The 17,983-nt window shown below is 45.2% G+C and overlaps 1 protein-coding gene across 2 annotated transcripts in view; it reads left to right on the top strand.

Moving 5' to 3' along the window:
• DDX31 (DEAD-box helicase 31) overlaps window positions 1-17,983 on the top strand; it is a 127,138-nt gene that overhangs the window by 71,232 nt on the left and 37,923 nt on the right. For both annotated transcript variants that reach the window (XM_068248925.1, XM_068248924.1), the window contains exon 17: window positions 8,345-8,426. In XM_068248925.1, the coding sequence (XP_068105026.1) occupies window positions 8,345-8,426 (82 nt within the window). The remainder of the gene's footprint in view (window positions 1-8,344; window positions 8,427-17,983) is intronic.

Here is a 17,983-nt window from a genome sequence, read left to right as displayed (position 1 = left end):
CACCTTGGATGCGCCAGGTTTAGTATATATTTTTCCTCTAGGTTTTTGTCCACTAAACTTAGCTGCGTCTTATGGTCAGGAGAGTTTTATAGTCCGAAAAATACAGTGATATTCTTTTGCAGGTACATTATGTGTTTGTCTTAAAGTGGATCCGAGATAAACTTTTACTCATTGCATAATTGTGTTCCTTTCCTATTGTTTATAGGGCATTCCTCAAGTCAAATACTTTTTTGTTTTAATACACTAATTCCCTATAAACTAAACACGCCACACCCACAGGTGTTCAGATAGCCAAGGCACTTTCAGACAGTAGCAAGGGCTCATGGGAACTCAGTCTGGGCAGGAGGAGGGGGAGGTATTACTAGCCAGAGATTTCAGAGGCAGAGAGGAGGAGGGGGGATTAGGTTTTTTTGCTCAAGATGCAGATAAGCCTGCCTCTGTGTAATGTTTACAAACAACATGGCTGCTGTCATTGTATCACAGGAAGAAATAATCATATTCTATTAAAGCTGTTTGCAGCTAGATTTGCTGTGTAAACTATCTAAACTTTAGATAAGATATATAGACAAGTTACTTGTTATAGTTAGTTTTTCATCTCGGCTTTAAAGGATACCACAACCGAATGGTTGTGGTCAAAATTGATTGCTGCACTGTGTAGGGGGTGATGAGCGCATACCTGCATTTCCTCCCGCCCCCTCCGTCTGCCGCCGTTCATGCTCTATACACTCCGGTGTGCGGCGACTTGCTTGACCTCTGCCCCGGACATACTGCGCCCTGTGTGCGCAGTATGTCCTTCCCCCTTCGCTTCTGGCCGGCGCATAGTGCCAGGCTCAGAAGCACGCTGTCCCCTTTTTGCTGCGTGTGCGCTCCATTACACCGAGCGTCACATGCTAATCATGTGACGCTCGGTGTAATGGAGCGCACATGCAGCAAAAAGGGGACAGCGTGCTTCTGAGCCTGGCACTATGCGCTGGCCAGAAGCGAAGGGGGAAGGACATACTGCGCACACAGGGCGCAGTATGTCCGGGGCAGAGGTCAAACAAGTCGCCGCACACCGGAGTGTATAGAGCATGAACGGCGGCAGACGGAGGGGGCGGGAGGAAATGCAGGTATGCACTCATCACCCCCTACACAGTGCAGCAATCAATTTTACCACAACCATTCGGTTGTGGTATCCTTTAAATAATTTTACTCGGTTCAGGCTGACTTAAACGTATTCCTTTTCAGCCTGGGCACACACCTGAGGCTGGCCCTGTATCAAAATAATAGGAGGGGTCAGGGCTGTGGAGTCGTGGAGTCGGAGTCGGAGCAATTTTGAGTGCCTGGAGTCGGAGTCGGGAAAAAATGCACCGACTCCTAATGAATTTAAAATAGAAAATATGATAAAATGTTCTATTTCTCAGATAATAGTCATCATAAATAATTTATATATACAGTAATAGCTGTGCTTAGTCCACAAAAATGAAATAAAGCAATCAAAATTTGTTACTTGTGCTGCTTCAATAAAGCAGTCCCCGTATTTTTAAAGTCAGATATACACATCTGATTGTGACTGTATATATGATGTGTACACAGGAAGCTCTTATATATATACTAAATAACATCTATGCTGTAAGAATAAAGCCTGATGTGTAGCCGTGTCACTAATAGAGATGGTCATTGAGATGGAAATAATTCTGCGTTGATTCTGATTTATGCAAATGTACGCATGTACGCTCTTTGCTCATGAAATCAAATAATTTGATACGTTGTTAAAAATTTGGTTTGGTGACTACGAATTAAATGGTACCTGAGAAGGATGAAAAGAAAAGTTTTATACATACCTGGGGCTTCCTCCAGCCGCCTTCAGGCTAATCAGTCCCTCGCTGTCCACCTCCACCACCCGGATCTTCTGCTATGAGTCCTGGTAATTCATCCAGTCAGCTCAGTCCGGCCGCATGCCGCTCCCACAGCCAGGAACATTCTGCACCTGCGCAATAGTGCTGCACAGGTGTAGTATGCTCCTGGCGGCGGAGTGTGTGCATGCGCACTACGCCCGACTGGCTCAAGTACCTGGACTCATAGCAGAAGATCCAGGTGGTGGAGGAGGACAACGAGGGACTGATTATCCTGAAGGCGGCTGGAGGAAGCCCCAGGTATGTATAAAACTTTAATTTCATCTGTCTCAGGTTTACTTTGTTACACAGTAGTACTATACTCTACATATGCACTCTCCACAGAGCTGCAGGGAATCCACTGAGAATGTTGTGCACATTGAACACAGAGGTGTTGTCTGTCACCAATAAACCTGGTTCAGATCGTGCATGAAGAATGTGTAATAGAGGAAGAATCTCCCCATTCCCCTGCAGAGTACCTGCACACCACTCTTACATGTACCCACAGTTACATTGCCTAGGGCCTGATAGATGTTCATTGTTCTGGTCTGTACCTTTTACAAGTACTCTTACCAAGGACTAGATTTAGTCTATGACTAAAGGGAATAAATATGGCAGTCTCCATATCCTTCTCACTTCAGTTGTCTTTTAAAATTCCTAAGCGTTGGCAGTTAAGAGACGAATTTCATGTTACATGCTTTTAATAAACAAGATTGTAATATGCAAATTAGAGGAGTCGGAGTCGAGGAGTCGGAGTCGGTAGAATCCTAAACTGAGGAGTCGGAGTCGGTGGATTTTTGTACCGACTCCACAGCCCTGGGAGGGGTGACAGCTTGGGGGAGATATCTGGAGCTGGCCCAATACTAGCAGGGGGCAAAGGAGACCGCTTGGGGGCCCTGCACCTAGAAGACGCACCAGTTTAGTTTTTTTTTCCCCCCATGATCTTCCTCCTATAAACCTAGGCGCGTTTCTTATGGATTGAAAAATACAGTATTTCTATGTAGGTGGGGTTTTGTTACCTGTAGACTAGCAGTACCCCCAGGAATACATGTGTATGTAGTCCTTGAAACCCTGGCTTACCCTCCCACATTTTTGATAATGGTGGTGAACCTTTGATAAAGTTGGTCACATGGCCAGGAGTGTTTCTAGGATCCCAGAAGGACCAGGGCACCTCTGGACACTAATGGAGAGAGTATGAACAAAAATTACCATAGTCACAACAGCCTGTGAATGTGACTTGATAACGAGTAGTGACTCCTAGCTGCCATGCAAACCGCTATGTGAGACTTAAAGGATACCCGAAGTGACATGATTAGATAGACATGTGTATGTACAGTGCCTAGCACACAAATAACTATGCTGTGTTCCTTTTTTTCTTTCTCTGCCTGAAAGAGTTAAATATCAGGTATGTAAGTGGCTTACTCAGTCCTGACTCAGACAGGAAGTGACTGCAGTGTGACCCTCACTGATAAAAAAAAAAATGTCCCCTGTTTTATCTCTTTATTGCTCTCAGAAGCCATTTTCTGCTAGGAAAGTGTTTTATAGTTGGAATTTCCTATCAGTGAGGGTCACACTGTAGTCACTTCCTGTCTGAGTCAGTACTGAGTCAGCTACTTACATACCTGATATTTAACTCTTTTTCAGGCAGAGAAAGAAAAAAAGGAACACAGCATAGTTATTTGTGTGCTTGGCACTGTACATACCCATGTCTATCTCATCATGTCACATGTCAATTCGGGTATCCTTTAATAAAATGCATAGTGTATGTTCTTTTGTCCAGAACAACCACTTCTAGAATCACTGATTGTAGTTAAGCAGGCATACCCACCACACAACAGTTAAGGCCCCATTCACACTTAAAATTGCCAAATGCTAGAGATTGGCTCTAGTGTTTTGCTCTAGTGATCTTACCTCAATTAGCACTGTAAAGATCACTGTATACTTCCGCAATTTCAGAGCGATTGCGGTCAGTGCTTTAGAAGCACTGTACAGCGATCGCTGCTGAATCGGACAGAAAATGCTGCAGGTAACGCGTTCGCGGTTGGCTCTAATCGCAAAATGCCCGCGATTGAGAAAACTGAGAGAACACAGTGAGAACAGTGCCATAGGGTAACAAAGCACTAGCGCTTTAAAAAGAGCTAGCAATTACCGGGAATCGCCCGCTCATCGCTTAGGTGTGAATGGGTCTTTAGGCAGCATGTCCCTCCCAAACAGGATAATTAGACAGCATTCCCCCGAACAATATTTCTGTGTGCATAACTAAGAAAGGCTGCGAGAGCGAGCGTAGCGTGCAGCCCTGGATTCAGCTTGCGGTGCTGTCATGGAGCTTGCGCTGCTGTAGCAATGCAGCTTCATGAACCAGCCCCTAAATGAGATACTATAAGGCTTTACAATGAGCCCCAATCCCAGTGTTCTACAGCGGGGAGCTTATACCTAGACTCGGCTGCTATACACTACAACAGCTCCATTACAAAAGTCATGGATGACTTCGCCCCCCTCGTCAATTCCCGCCCTCACAGTCCCAGTCGCCAACCCTGGATGACCAAAACCACTAAACAGTTAAAAAAATGTTCTAGAGCAGCTGAACGGCGCTGGAGGAAAAGTAACACAAGTGAGGACTTCATCTCATATAAAATTGCCTTGAACAACTTCAGAAATGCACTCTCTGTGGCAAAAAAGTCCAATTTTTCTTCCCTAATATCTGCCCATTTACACAATCCAAAACGCTTGTTCAGCACCTTCAACTCCATTTTCCATCCTCCTCCTTCATCTTGCTTATCAGCTGAAGAATTTGCAACATACTTCACTGATAAAATTGACAAAATCAGAAGTGAATTCTCCATGCAGCCCTCAAATCCCACCTCCACACCTCTCATTGATTGCTCTCTAACTGCCTTCTCTCCACTCTCTGAACACTCTCTCTCCTCTGTAATTGCCAAAGCTAATCTAACCACCTGTTCTTCGGATCCTATTCCCTCCTATTTCATTCCGCAGCTATCCTCATCTCTCTTGCCTGCACTAACATCGCTATTTAACCTGTCCCTCTCTACTGGCATCTTTCCGTCCCCACTCAAAAAAGCTACCGCCCAGTGTCACTTCTCCCATTTGCATCCAAACTACCTGAACGCCATATACATGCAGAATTAAGCCATTATTTATCTGCTAACTCCCTACTTGATCAGTTCCAGTCTGGCTTTCGCTCTAACCACTCCACGGAAACAGCCCTTACCAAAGTGGCCAATGACCTTCTTACAGCCAAATCCAAAGGTCAATTTTCCATACTTATCCTTCTTGACCTGTCATCAGCATTTGATACTGTCGACCACACCTTACTCCTACAAATACTTTCAAATGTAGGAATAAAGGGCCTTGCTCTCACATGGTTATCTTCCTACCTCTCTGGAAGGTCCTTCACAGTCTCCTACTCAGATCAGATCTCTTCTCCTCATGCTTTGTCTGTCGGGGTTCCTCAAGGCTCTGTCCTTGGTCCTCTCCTCTTTTTTGTATCTACATGCACGGTCTTGGTGATTTAATCAACTTATGCGGGTTTCAATACCACCTCTATGCAGACGATACACAACAGTACCTCTCTGCCCCAGACCTTAACTCCCTCCTTAAATGTGTTCCTGACTGCTTGTCTGCTATACCCTCCTTCATGTCCTCTTGCTTCCTAAAACTTAATATGAGTAAAACTGAACTAATAATTTTTCCACCGTCTCTGGCCACCTCTCTGCCTGAAGTAACTATAAATGTTAATAACACTCCCATCACTTCAGTTCCCAAAGCTCGGTGCTTGGGTGTGATATTCGACTCATCTCTCTATTTTATTCCTCATGTTCACTCCATAACCAGCTCCTGCCATCTCCAAATTAAAAAACATATCTTGCATCCGTCCTTTTCTCACTCAAGACACAACTAAAATGTTAATACATGCTCTTATAACTTCTCGTCTGGACTACTGCAACATACTACTCTGTGGACTACCTTCTAACAAACTGGCCCCGCTTCACTCGGGAATGAACTCAGCTGCTCGTCTCATTCATCTTTCTTCTCGATCTTCCTCTGCTGACCCTCTCTGTCAAGCTCTTCACTGGCTGCAAATTAACCAGAGGATTCAGTTCAAACTCCTAACCCTAACCTACAAAGCTCTCCACAATCTCTCTCCCCGGTACATATCCTCACTAATCTCCAGATACAAACCCAATCGCAATCTCAGATCGGCACATGATCTTCTGTTGTCCTCTTCTAGAATCAAATCCTCACATTCACGTTTACAAGACTTCGCACGCGCTTCACCCCTCCTCTGGAATGCCCTCCCTCAACACATCCGTCACTCGCCAACCTTTGTTGCTTTTAAACGCTCTCTAAAAACACACTTGTTCCGACAAGCATATGCGCTACCTTAGGCCACTTCCCTTTGTCCTAAGACCAAATTGCACTCCTACTAGGTATCCTAAAACACACAGCCTCTATATATTTGCTGCATACTACCCCTCCTCTTGTTCTTCCCCCCCCCTCCCCCCCCTGCCAGCCATTCCCTTTAGATTGTAAGCTCGCAAGGGCAGGGTTCTCTCCGCCTTTTGTTTCTTGGTAACCATTATACATTTTATTCATCATGTTAATTTTATCACTGTCATTACCAATTCTATAATTCGTTTTTGTATCATTCTTTGTATTTTGTCACTAATTATGTATCTTGTATTTTGGTGTACACCATTGTCTGTATTATAATGTACCCCATGTTTGTTTCTTACTTTGTACAGCGCCACGGAATATGGTGGCGCTTTATAAATCAATAATAATACCTGTATGTGTTCTTAATGAAAATGCACTATTAAACCTGATCACTTGGAAGGGAGCACTTTAGGCATTAAGGCCTCTCCCAAGAGTCGCTGCTATCGAGTTGCACTTCACAGCCCATATCAGCACCATCTGGCTTCAGGTTCTCTATAAAGCTATGCTCCAATCAGCAGTGTTCCCATGACTGATTTATTCTATTCCCCGATTTTGAAGACTGGCATGACCTTCTGGCTCACCTGTGGTGGTTAAACTCCATTTGGTGGGTGTTAATGACTTCCTTGTCCAAGGCAAATTGAATAGGCATCTGTGTCCCTCACCACAGTTCCGGCTTCAGCCACTCTTCTGGGGTACCCCTCCATAGCGGCCACTGACCTGGCTGGCGGCTGCTATAGAAGGGACCCCAGAAGAGCGGCTAAAGGCGGAATTGCAGTGAGGGACACTGAGGCTTCTGGGGGTTGGAGGAAGCACTAAGTAAGTAAATCTGCTATCAAGTATTTTGCCTCCTGTATCCTTTAAGCCAGCAAAAATTGGAAGAACCCGCTACATAGGCTCCTTCAATTTACTTTAGAGGCATAAAAAGCCTCCCAATGGCTGAAATTTCCTTTATCACTGTCAGCGTTTGAGACTAGGATAGACCATATTGTATGTGAACTACTTCAATGACCTTATGAAAGAGAAGATGCCTCAGTTTAGACTGATATGGAAGCCGTGGATTGAGCTGAGGGGCGGCCGGGGTCTGCAATCTGTTTTGTATGCCTGAGGTATTGATCTCTGTTGTCTTTTTTTGGTGGGAGTCTCCTTTCTCAGCACTATCTATTTTTACTTACCTTCCAGCCCCTAGAAGTCATGTCGGTCCCTCGCCGCAGCTTTGGTCCTCCTCCGTGTCCTGCTGGCGCCTGTATAGATCATAGGCACTTCTGCACTTGCGTAGGTGCACGAGAGCGCCTGTGTGCAAATGGCCATGTCATCAGGCGCATACTGCAGTATTCTGTGCAGGCGCAGTGTGTACACGGTGACATGGCTCTCATGCGCCCGCGCATCGTAGAAGCATCTACCCACTGATATTATGTCTATGGCTGCACAGCAGTGTAATTCCGGTGCCGTAGGTAGCCGGACCCCAAATTACTTCTCCTCCCAAGTTGCTATGACTCAGAGTGGGAGTAGTAATTAACGCTGCCCGGAATTTTAGCAGTAGGGTGAACTGTCATTTGGCTCACCCTGCGCCAAAGTGACTAGGCGGCGAAGTGCCATGTACACTTTTTTTTTTGGGTGCAGCCTGAACATGAACCAATCAAAGCCTGCGGAGGTAAAATTTGATTGGTCCATTTTCAAGCTGCATAAATTTGAATACAAAATTTGCAGCATCAGACACACATCCTATGGCTATATATTGGTATGTAGCGCCACCCTCCCACTGAGGCTTGGCCTAGGCTGTTTGTTATGCGTTACCTATAGAACTGTGGTACAGATTTATCTAGATTGGTGCAAAGTAAAATGAAACAGGATTGGAACAGTTGCCCAGAGCAACCAATGAGAATTCTTAATTTAATTGCTGATCGGTTGCTATGGGCCACTGCTCCAGGTTTGTTCCGTACTCTGTACACCTGTTTATAAATCTGCTCCTGTATATCTACTGTTCATGATACTCATCAGCCTTCTCTTGTTGTCAGTATTTCAGAGATGAAGATGGAAGACCTATTGTCCAATCTCTTATTAGAAGACTTTCTGAAAATCAAAAGGGCTGGAAGCAAGGTGAGAATATGGATGTTCGTGTCTCACAGTGGATGAAGGTTAGCTCTCTTGTCTTGCACTGCTGGAGTCCCAGGTTCTTATCCTAGGCAGGGCATTACTTTCAAGGAGTTTGTACACTTTCTCCGTGTTTGTGTGACATTTCTTCACCTATTCTAGTTTTCTCCAACATTCAAAATCATAGAAGTTGGTTTATTTGGCTCCCTCTGAAAATAAATGTGAGCTTGTTTAAGGAGCAGTCAGGGAAATTAATTATACTATACTATCCAAAGGAAAAAAACAAACACATGTGGATAAATACTTGTTCTACCTACATAACCTATGTATTGTACCGTCCACATTTTTATTTCAGTAAATTTTATATATGAAGTAAATAAAGAGTAAAGTACGTAAAGAGAAAATGGTTCTAGTCATTTTCCATCTTTACTCTGACTGAAGCCGATCCTGATGTAATTTCCTCCCTTACTTTTTTTTCTCCTTGAAACTGCATTGTCATATCTACCTGGCTTTGTAAACACACGTAGAGACAGCATAGATCGTGTTTCAGCAGCCTCACACTGAACTGCCCTCAGCCAATCAGTGAGGAGTAGGAATGTGGGAGGGGAGATAACCAGCTTCCCTCTCCTTAGCAATGTACCAAATAGAGCCAGGCTGACTGAGATAAGATTTATTACAGCAGAAACATTTATGATTATATTGGAATATTTGCTATGCAGGGTCAGGTTGTAGGCTGCATAATAAACACAGAGCAGTGAGTAAATGGAATTTGATTTCATGGCTGACAATCCGGCTTTAAAGGACTCTGGTTTGCTCCTATGATTCAAAGCATATTGGTAAATGAACTTGCCTCTCCCAATCCTGACCCTGGAATATGGAATATACAAGACTGTGAGCCCCACTTAGAAGAGAATTGTTAATAGCAATTAGTGTTGATATTTGAATTCATAACATTGTTCCTGTTAGAACCTGCTTCTATATCACCTTGCTTCGACACCAGTAACTTCTTACAGTTACGTCTCACAGACTGTGAGATCACTTGACTCTCCACACAGCAAGTAGAGGATAGACTTCCTCAGGCTTCTTCAATGTTTACGTTATTTATTCAAGTAACAGAAATACAGATAGATACAGTTTATCATCTCCTGGCAAAGCAGACTTCCATGTTGCGTTACAGCTGCGTGAGTACCTTCCTGCTGAAGGTACCCAGGTCTTCTTGTATCTACTCTATGTTACATCTAGACTACCTATGTACAGCATACATTATATCAGATTACAGAAAGGAAGCACATACTTAGAGGTCCCAGTCAGCCTTGCGAGCTATTGCGAAAGTAAAGAGCAGAATGAGCTCCCATAGCTCCCTCAGCCTTTAATACTGACTAGGAAAGAGTTAAATATGACATCATCTTCGCCACCCCCTAGATCAGACTATTGGTGGACCCACTCGTGGTGTCATCATACACACCTACTTGATTAATAATCAATGAGGCTTCTGACCTATATGCAGGAATGTGGATATTTACATAACATGGCTGATGTTTATTGTTCTAGTGGCGGTACATGCGCAGGTCAGGGAGACCCGTGGCCTTGTCCATAGAACAGCTTCTTGGTATGTTCTAGTTCTGCTGACAGAACTGCAGATTTTCTCTCTCAGAGAAAATCCCCTTAAAGGGCCAATCTGCACTCCAAGCCTTTTTGACTAACTCAGTCCAAATAACTGAGGCCTACTTAAATTATAACAGTTCCAAATTCACACCACACTTCAGCACCGAACCAGCAACCAGGGTCAGGGGGAAGTCAATAGCTTGCGCCGGCACAATATGACACTGATACCTACGTCTTCTAAAGTCGAAGGAGGAAGGATCTGAGTCACGTGAAACACGCCGTGAAGCGCAAGTTAAAGAGAATTTGTGACGTTTCTCTTTAAATGTAAAAAATGTATACTTACCTTAAGAGGCAGAAGCCTCCGAGTCCTAATGAGGCTTCCCCCATCCACCTCCTCCTGGCACCCCCGAACAATCAGTCACAATAATAACAGTAGCAGTGAAGGATGGATCGCTGCAACCACCGGTATAGCCAACAGAAGCCTGGGATCCCAAAGCATCAAATATGGCAGTAAGTAAGGAAGGATGTCCCGCTGCACCGTTGTAGGGTAAAAGGATCTCTCCAACTTTATTTAACACATCAGCAAAAACACAGACAACAGCTCACGCGTATCGGAGCTCTGCATGGCTCCTTAATCATAGCTAACATTGAGCAACTAGACACAGGTATAAATAGTCAAATGCCCGCCCCATAATGGGTGTTGCTACTTTCCTTAAAGTGACAATACAAAACACATTTAAAAAGGCGATGCCAAGTATACAAGAAACGTTTGTAACAGTGGCGCTACACGCAGGCGCCCTGGTGGCTTTCCTCTCTGGGTCCGGCGAATATAGCTGATATTGCCTGATCAGGTCTGCTGTACTGCGCAATTGCAGGCAGTTCGCACCTGTGCAGTAGAGCGGCCGCGTTTGGGGTTGGCTATTTCCACCCGAGCAGAAAGCCGCTACTGCGCGCGGCGCATACAAGCCCTTGTTATGGACATTCGAGGGTCCCACCACTGGAACAGGGCTGAGGGGGAGGAAGAAAAGGTAAGTACTCCCTAGGGGCACATTTTCTCACTACAGGGTCACTTTAAGGCGACCACTAATGATACAATCTGGATTGTACAATCTTACCAAATCTATGCAGTAGAAGGGTAAACTGAGTGAACAGACTTTGAATGGATACTGTAGGTAGTCCCTCATATAACATAGAAGTGGTAAGATTATGCAATCAAGATTGTTTTTATTAGTGGTCACCTTAAGGATACCAGAGCCCAAATATTCGAGAGAAACCGGTTCTTCTCTCTGCCCCCTGCAGTCTACCTAAATGCCGCTCCGACAGCTTCTTCCGGGTCACCGAAGTCGGGCACTACTGCGGAGGTGCTGGCCGGGCTGCGCATGCCCGTGGTCGGGAGTGCTCTGCGCATGCGTATGATGGCACTACATCATGCGCATTATGTCATATGCGCAACCTGGTCAGCGCCTGCGCAGTAAGCCGACTCCGGCGACCCGAAAGAGGCTGCCAGAGGGTCATTTAGGTAGACTGTGGGGGCAGAGAGGAGAGCGGGGGAAGCGGTAGGCATCAGGACAGGTAACAGTATATGCCTGCTCCCCCCGTTTCTCCAGGTCATTTGGGCTCTGGTATCCTTTAAGTGAACTGATCCTGTCTGCAGGTTCAGTGCTGAACATGGTGGAGTATGTCTGAGTTGGAGCAAATTTCATAATGTGGTCATGGAGAGTGAGGTGAGGCAGGTCTACATAGGAGCAGAGTCAAAAGTATTGACACGCAGTGGGTGTGTCTGAACTAGAACAGATGTCAGGGTAGGGGGAAAGGAGACTTAGTTTATAGTTATAGAGGGTATGGTTATGAAGTGGGGTGTGTGTCAGTATTAGAGCAGAGACCGGAGTACAAGTCAGGTGGGAGGAAGTCTGTCTGAACAGAGACCGGAGTACAAGTCAGGTGGGAGGAAGTCTGTCTGAACAGAGGCCAGAGTATGAGGTAATGAAGGAGAGGCTGGACTTTATTACAGCAGAGGCCAGTGGCTATTAACAAACCTGCACTGTAACAACCACAAACCTACCCTGCCATTGCCAAATAACACCAATCCTTTGCTCACTCTACCGGCTACCCACAAAAAGGAGAATCCACATCAAAACTGGCATGCAAACTTTGTTGCAACTAAATCACACCTCCCACAATCTCAGATCAACAGGATAAAATAACTTGACCTCTCCCACGTATTGTATGCCTGTCAGTGAGTTGGGCATCGGGAGACCCGAAAGGTTGCTCTCCCTGCTGCTGCAAAACACCCCGACGCCCTGCTATGGGGCGCCTGTTTTCGAAGCCCAATAGTAGTAAGAATTGGTTAGCACTCCAGCTTCTCAAGTGAGCAAGTATTTTATTCTTCAATCATGTGTCCACACTTAAGTTAACAATTGTTTCGGGGCCAGCAAGGGTCCCCTTCATCAGAACAGTGCACTGTTGCACAGTGAACAGTGCAACAGTCTGCACTGTTCTGATGAAGGGGACCCTTGCTGGCCCCGAAACAATTGTTAACTTAAGTGTTGACACATGATAGAAGAATAAAATACTTGCTCACTTGAGAAGCTGGAGTGCTAACCAATTCTTACTACTATTGGACTGTCTTCTGGATGTTGCTGGCATCCATGGTTATGCACCCACACTACGGAAAGGTGTGCCTCTCCCCACCGTCTACTTTGAATGTTTTCGAAGCCCGACATTCAGCTCTATGCGCCAAAACCACCTGCTTCGGTTCCCAGAGTCCAACTCAAAACCTTTGGAGCCAGAACCTTCCGTCATTCTGCCTCTACCCAATCACAGCTCCAGCCATGGGGGCGTTTACATCAAAACTGAAAAGCCACCTTTTTAACCTGGCATTTACAAAAGTTTTGTTGTTGTTGAACAGAGGCCATTGTATGATCTGGTGTGTCTGTATTAGAGCAGAGGCCAGAACAGACCATGATATGGTGGCAACAACAAAACATTTGTAAAGTGCTTTTCTCCGGTAGGACCCACAGCACATAAGCTTGTCTCAGATCAGTACAAAGTGATATGTACAGGGGGAAAAGTTACATGATCGTTAATGCCAGACTAAACAGGTGGCTTTTCAGTTTTGATTTAAATGTGTCCAGGGTTGGAGCTGTCTTGGTTAAGTTTGGCAAGGCACTCCACAGGCTAGGAGCAGCATGACGAAAACTTGTAGTTGAACTCTAGGGGTGGTCAAGCGTGTGGGAGGTGTGACGCAGTGGCAGAGAAGCATATCTGTGTAGGATCAGAGGCCATCGTATGGTCAGGTGGGAAAGGCTCTGCATAGGATCAGAGGCCAGAGTATGGTCAGGTGGGAAAGGCTTTTCATAGGATCAGAGGTCAGTATATGGTCAGGTGGGAAAGGCTTTTCATAGGATCAGAGGCCAGGGTATGATCAGGAGGGAAAGGCTCTGCATAGGATCAGAGGCCAGTATATGGTCAGGTGGGAAAGGCTTTGCATAGGATCAGAGACCAGTATATGGTCAGGTGGGAAAGGCTCTGCATAGGATCAGAGGCCAGGGTATAGTCAGGTGGGAAAGGCTCTGCATAGGATCAGAGGCCAGTATATGGTCAGGTGGGAAAGGCTCTGCATAGGATCAGAGGCCAGAGTATGGTCAGGTGGGAAAGGCTCTGCATAGGATCACAGGCCAGGGTATAGTCAGGTGGGAAAGGCTCTGCATAGGATCAGAGGCCAGCATATGGTCAGGTGGGAAAGGCTCTGCATAGGATCAGAGGCCAGGGTATAGTCAGGTGGAAAAGGCTCTGCATAGGATCAGAGGCCAGAGTATGGTCAGGTGGGAGAGTCTCTGCATAGGATCAGAGGCCAGTATATGGTCAGGTGGGAAAGGCTTTGCATAGGATCAGAGACCAGTATATGGTCAGGTGGGAAAGGCTCTGCATAGGATCAGAGACCAGAGTATGGTCATAGTGGGAAAGGCTCTGCATAGGATCAGAGGATAGAGTCTGGTCAGGTGGGAAAGGCTCTGCATAGGATCAGAGGCCAGAGTATGGTCATAGTGGGAAAGGCTCTGCATAGGATCAGAGGATAGAGTCTGGTCAGGTGGGAAAGGCTCTGCATAGGATCAGAGGCCAGAGTATGGTCAGGTGGGAAAGGCTCTGCATAGGATCAGAGGCCAGAGTATGGTCATAGTGGGAAAGGCTCTGCATAGGATCAGAGGATAGAGTCTGGTCAGGTGGGAAAGGCTCTGCATAGGATCAGAGGCCAGAGTATGGTCAGGTGGGAAAGGCCCTGCATAGGATCAGAGGCCAGAGTATGGTCAGGTGGGAAAGGCTCTGCATAGGATCAGAGGCCAGAGTATGGTCAGGTGGGAATGGCTCTGCATAGGATCAGAGGCCAGAGTATGGTCAGGTGGGAAAGGCTCTGCATTTGAACTGATGCCAGGGTGTAATCAGATAAATACTCTTTCCAGATAAATCATTTAAAAATATTCTAACCACAGAAAATCAACATGACAGAAAACAAGATTTTTTTTTTTTTAGAAACAGGTCAGGCTGATGCCAGCCTCTTGAGCACTCCAATGACAGGTGTACTTTAAATAGGCCGACTAAGGCTGCGAGGAAAGCGATGCGAGCGTACGGAAAGCCATGTGAAGGATGATACCTTAAAGAGAGCCTCGGTCTGAAGGAAGAAACATCGTCGGCTTATCCCCTTCTCTCTCTCCCTCTCCCTCCCTTTGTAATATATTGCCATATTATCACTAATCCCCCTGGCAGTTGTGACATTGAGACAAGTCATCTGTCACTTAAGACTGAGCGCTCTTTAATTTTCTGGTGGAATCTCACAGCAGGGCCGCCTTCAATTTGAGGTCTTTATTGGAATTCTGAAGCCTCTCTCTCTCTCTCGCCTCCCCATCCGCGAGCCTCAGATCTATTCTGAGCCGCGTTACAGAAAGTATACAGTAACCAGCCAAGGGATTCAGTCCTGGCTGCTGCTCTGTTTATTTAACGATTTAGCCGGATTTCTCCTGCTTACGCCACCCCCAGCCAGAGCCCGCTTTCCAATATTACTTTTAACAACTGTTCTATTCACACAAGACCCTCTTACCTTCCACTCCATCCGCTATCTTCTCATTAATTTGAAGGAGTTAAGGCAAGGAGGAGGAGGATTGAGGGGGGAGTTAGAGATGATGGTGGTACGTCTCAGGAAGGGGGACGTGGGACTGGCAAGTGTAGCCAGAACATTTTTTTTGTATCTTTATTTTTTCCCCATTATTAAAGTACTTAAGTTTTAATAACGTTGGATTGTGTCCACCTGAGAACCAACCAGCTGGGGTAATTTTGCATTCATATTGAAAATAAGAATAAAAGTTAAAAAAAAAAAAAAAAAAAAAGGGCACACATGGCTCAGTGATGATCGTCTTATTCAAAGTCGGTGTTGTCAAATGTAGCAAACTGTAGCAGCCAATCAGAAAACATCTATTGCTCTTGGGACAACGTCACACATGCTGATATTGTGCATTGGAGTTTCTGTTAACTGTGCCACGCCCTTAACAACTTGACGCTCCTTAGATGTGTATTTCAGTTTCTACTTTCTGCTGCTTTGTAGCACCAGATCTGGTAGTGTAGGAACAAATTGTCAATGCTTTAATTCTGCTGGTGTGTTGTAGCAGCAGCTTCACTCCATAACATTTAACCTTTTAGCAGCCAATTTATTTAGAGGCTTGCAATTGCTCCAGGCCGAAATATTTTAGCACATTGTTTTTTCATTTCTTATTTGTTACATTTCCCTGTTTCTAATTAGTACTGCTGTAATGTATATGTATGGCCACTTGACACTAGGGGGCAGTGTGAGACAGTAACAGAGGACTTCTGCTTTCAGTTTCTATAGTTTCTGCTCAGTAGAGAGAGATCGAAGCATTCCAAAAATTTACAGCACAAATGGGTTCTGTCCACTGAAATCAAAAGCAGTGTACTTCTCTCAAGTAAGAGAACTCTATTGTAGTTGCTAATGGGTTAAATGAACTTTGCTAGAGATTAGGCAGAGATATGTTGAAGCAGAAGTGAAATGGGATCAAATGACTGTGGCCAACCATTCAGAGAGTAAACCAAGGTGAAGCTGTTTAAATAAAATCTGAAGTAAAAGTGATATGTAGGCTGCCATATTTATTTCATTTTAAAGTGGTATGAAACTCAGCATTCCCTTTATCTTCTAAAAGATTATTTACAGCAATAAATCTACTACCACAAAAACAAATTGTAGCAGAACAGCATTCAAACAGTTAATCACAGCACTTTGTGTTTAGTGGAAAGCTGCTTGCTTCAGTGGAACGATACTGGACACATCCAGAGAGGTTATAACATTATCTTTTGTCAGAAACTGTGGAAACTGAGCTGAAAAGCAGAAAGAGCTGAGAATGATTGATAGATAGATTTAATATATACATACAGCAGCTATGCAATAAAATTTCAATGGCAGCTTTCAGAGCAGATAAACTGTACTTTGGGAATTTGAAATGTGTAAACAGGCAATATTACACACTTTTGCACAAAAGCAAATGTGATAATTGTATGGGTAAATAAAAAAAGTAGGAAAATACATTTTTATTGACAGAGTTTTATCCCACCTTAAACACCAGTTGCCTGGCAGCCCTGCTACAAGTTCTGGCCTCAATAGTGCCTGATTCACACACCTGAAACAAGGATGATCCAGTCCAGTGATCTGTAAACTTGGCTCTCCAGCTGTTAAGGAACTACAAGGGAATGGAGGGGAATCGCAGGTCAGATTGGAGGAGAAAACTGAATATAATAATAGGCGTTTGGACTTTGGTTTGCCCACGTGGTTAGCAGGGTGTCCCATTTCAGCAAATACAGATAAGCAGTAAAGCCAATTGCTACAAAAAAAAAATTTCCCCTCCCTCCTGCTATCCTTACTACCAGGCAATTGTGGGACTTGTAGTTCCGTAACAGCTGGAGGGCAGAGTTTGCCCATGCCTGTCCTAATCCATCTCTGTCCAAGGTCAAAGGCTAACATTGTTACTGGGACCACTCCCAGAGCGGGAAGTTAGATAAAAATATAACAAGAAAGGTACCCTCTGGCAATATGGGACTGTACGTTGGGGGATTTGGAGAGTAGGAATCCCTTCTCTCTGGTAGTAAGGATAGCAGGAGGGAGGGGAATTTTTTGTTTGTAGCAATTGGCTTTAATGCTTATCTGCATTTGCTGAAATGGGACACCCTGCTAACCACGTGGACAAGCCAACGTCCAAACGCCTATCATTGTATTTGGTTTTCTCCTCCAATCTGACCTGCGATTCAGAGCAGAGAACTCCTGCTTTTTCCGAATGTTTCGATTCAGGGGAAGCTGTGTTCAAAATCGCATTCCCTGGAGTGGCTCTGTTTTTAGTGGCAAACCACTCACTTTTTGAAAGTGATTTCTAGTGGGTCCCAGCTCTTACTGAGGTCCCCATGGTGCTGCCTCTTGCCTTTATGAGTCATGACTGTGGCTGTCAGACTCCTGCAATGCATTGTGGGACTTGTAGTTCCTTAACAGCTGGAGGGCCAAGTTTGCCCATGCCTGGATTAGGATGTAAAGGGGGCCTAGGCCGAAGTAGTTGATTTGGGTCCCCCTTGTGGTCCTTTTTGTAAGCTGAAGTGGAGATGGATGCAAGAAGGTGGCAGGTGAGCTCCTTGACAACCACTAGGCCCCAAGCAGCTACCTAGGTTGCTTGGTGGATAATCCTGCTCTGACCTTCGTGCTGTTGGAAGAGGATTGACTGTTTCGGCCACTAACTTTCCCCTCTAAAGCCTTCTAGACACATGTGAGGCACGCCACTTGACACTGATGCAATCTGTTGCTATGCTGGGGAGAGGAGGGCTGACTGAGTGGTACTTCTCCCCTGTATGTGTTTTTTTACCCGCTTCACCACACCTATTTCAGGTGGGCCTGGGGGAGGGCGGTGCTTCTGGTC

Source organism: Hyperolius riggenbachi, chromosome 8 (genome assembly GCF_040937935.1).
Source record: "Hyperolius riggenbachi isolate aHypRig1 chromosome 8, aHypRig1.pri, whole genome shotgun sequence".
Lineage (NCBI taxonomy): Eukaryota > Metazoa > Chordata > Amphibia > Anura > Hyperoliidae > Hyperolius > Hyperolius riggenbachi.
This window is presented reverse-complemented; position numbering and strand designations above follow the sequence as displayed.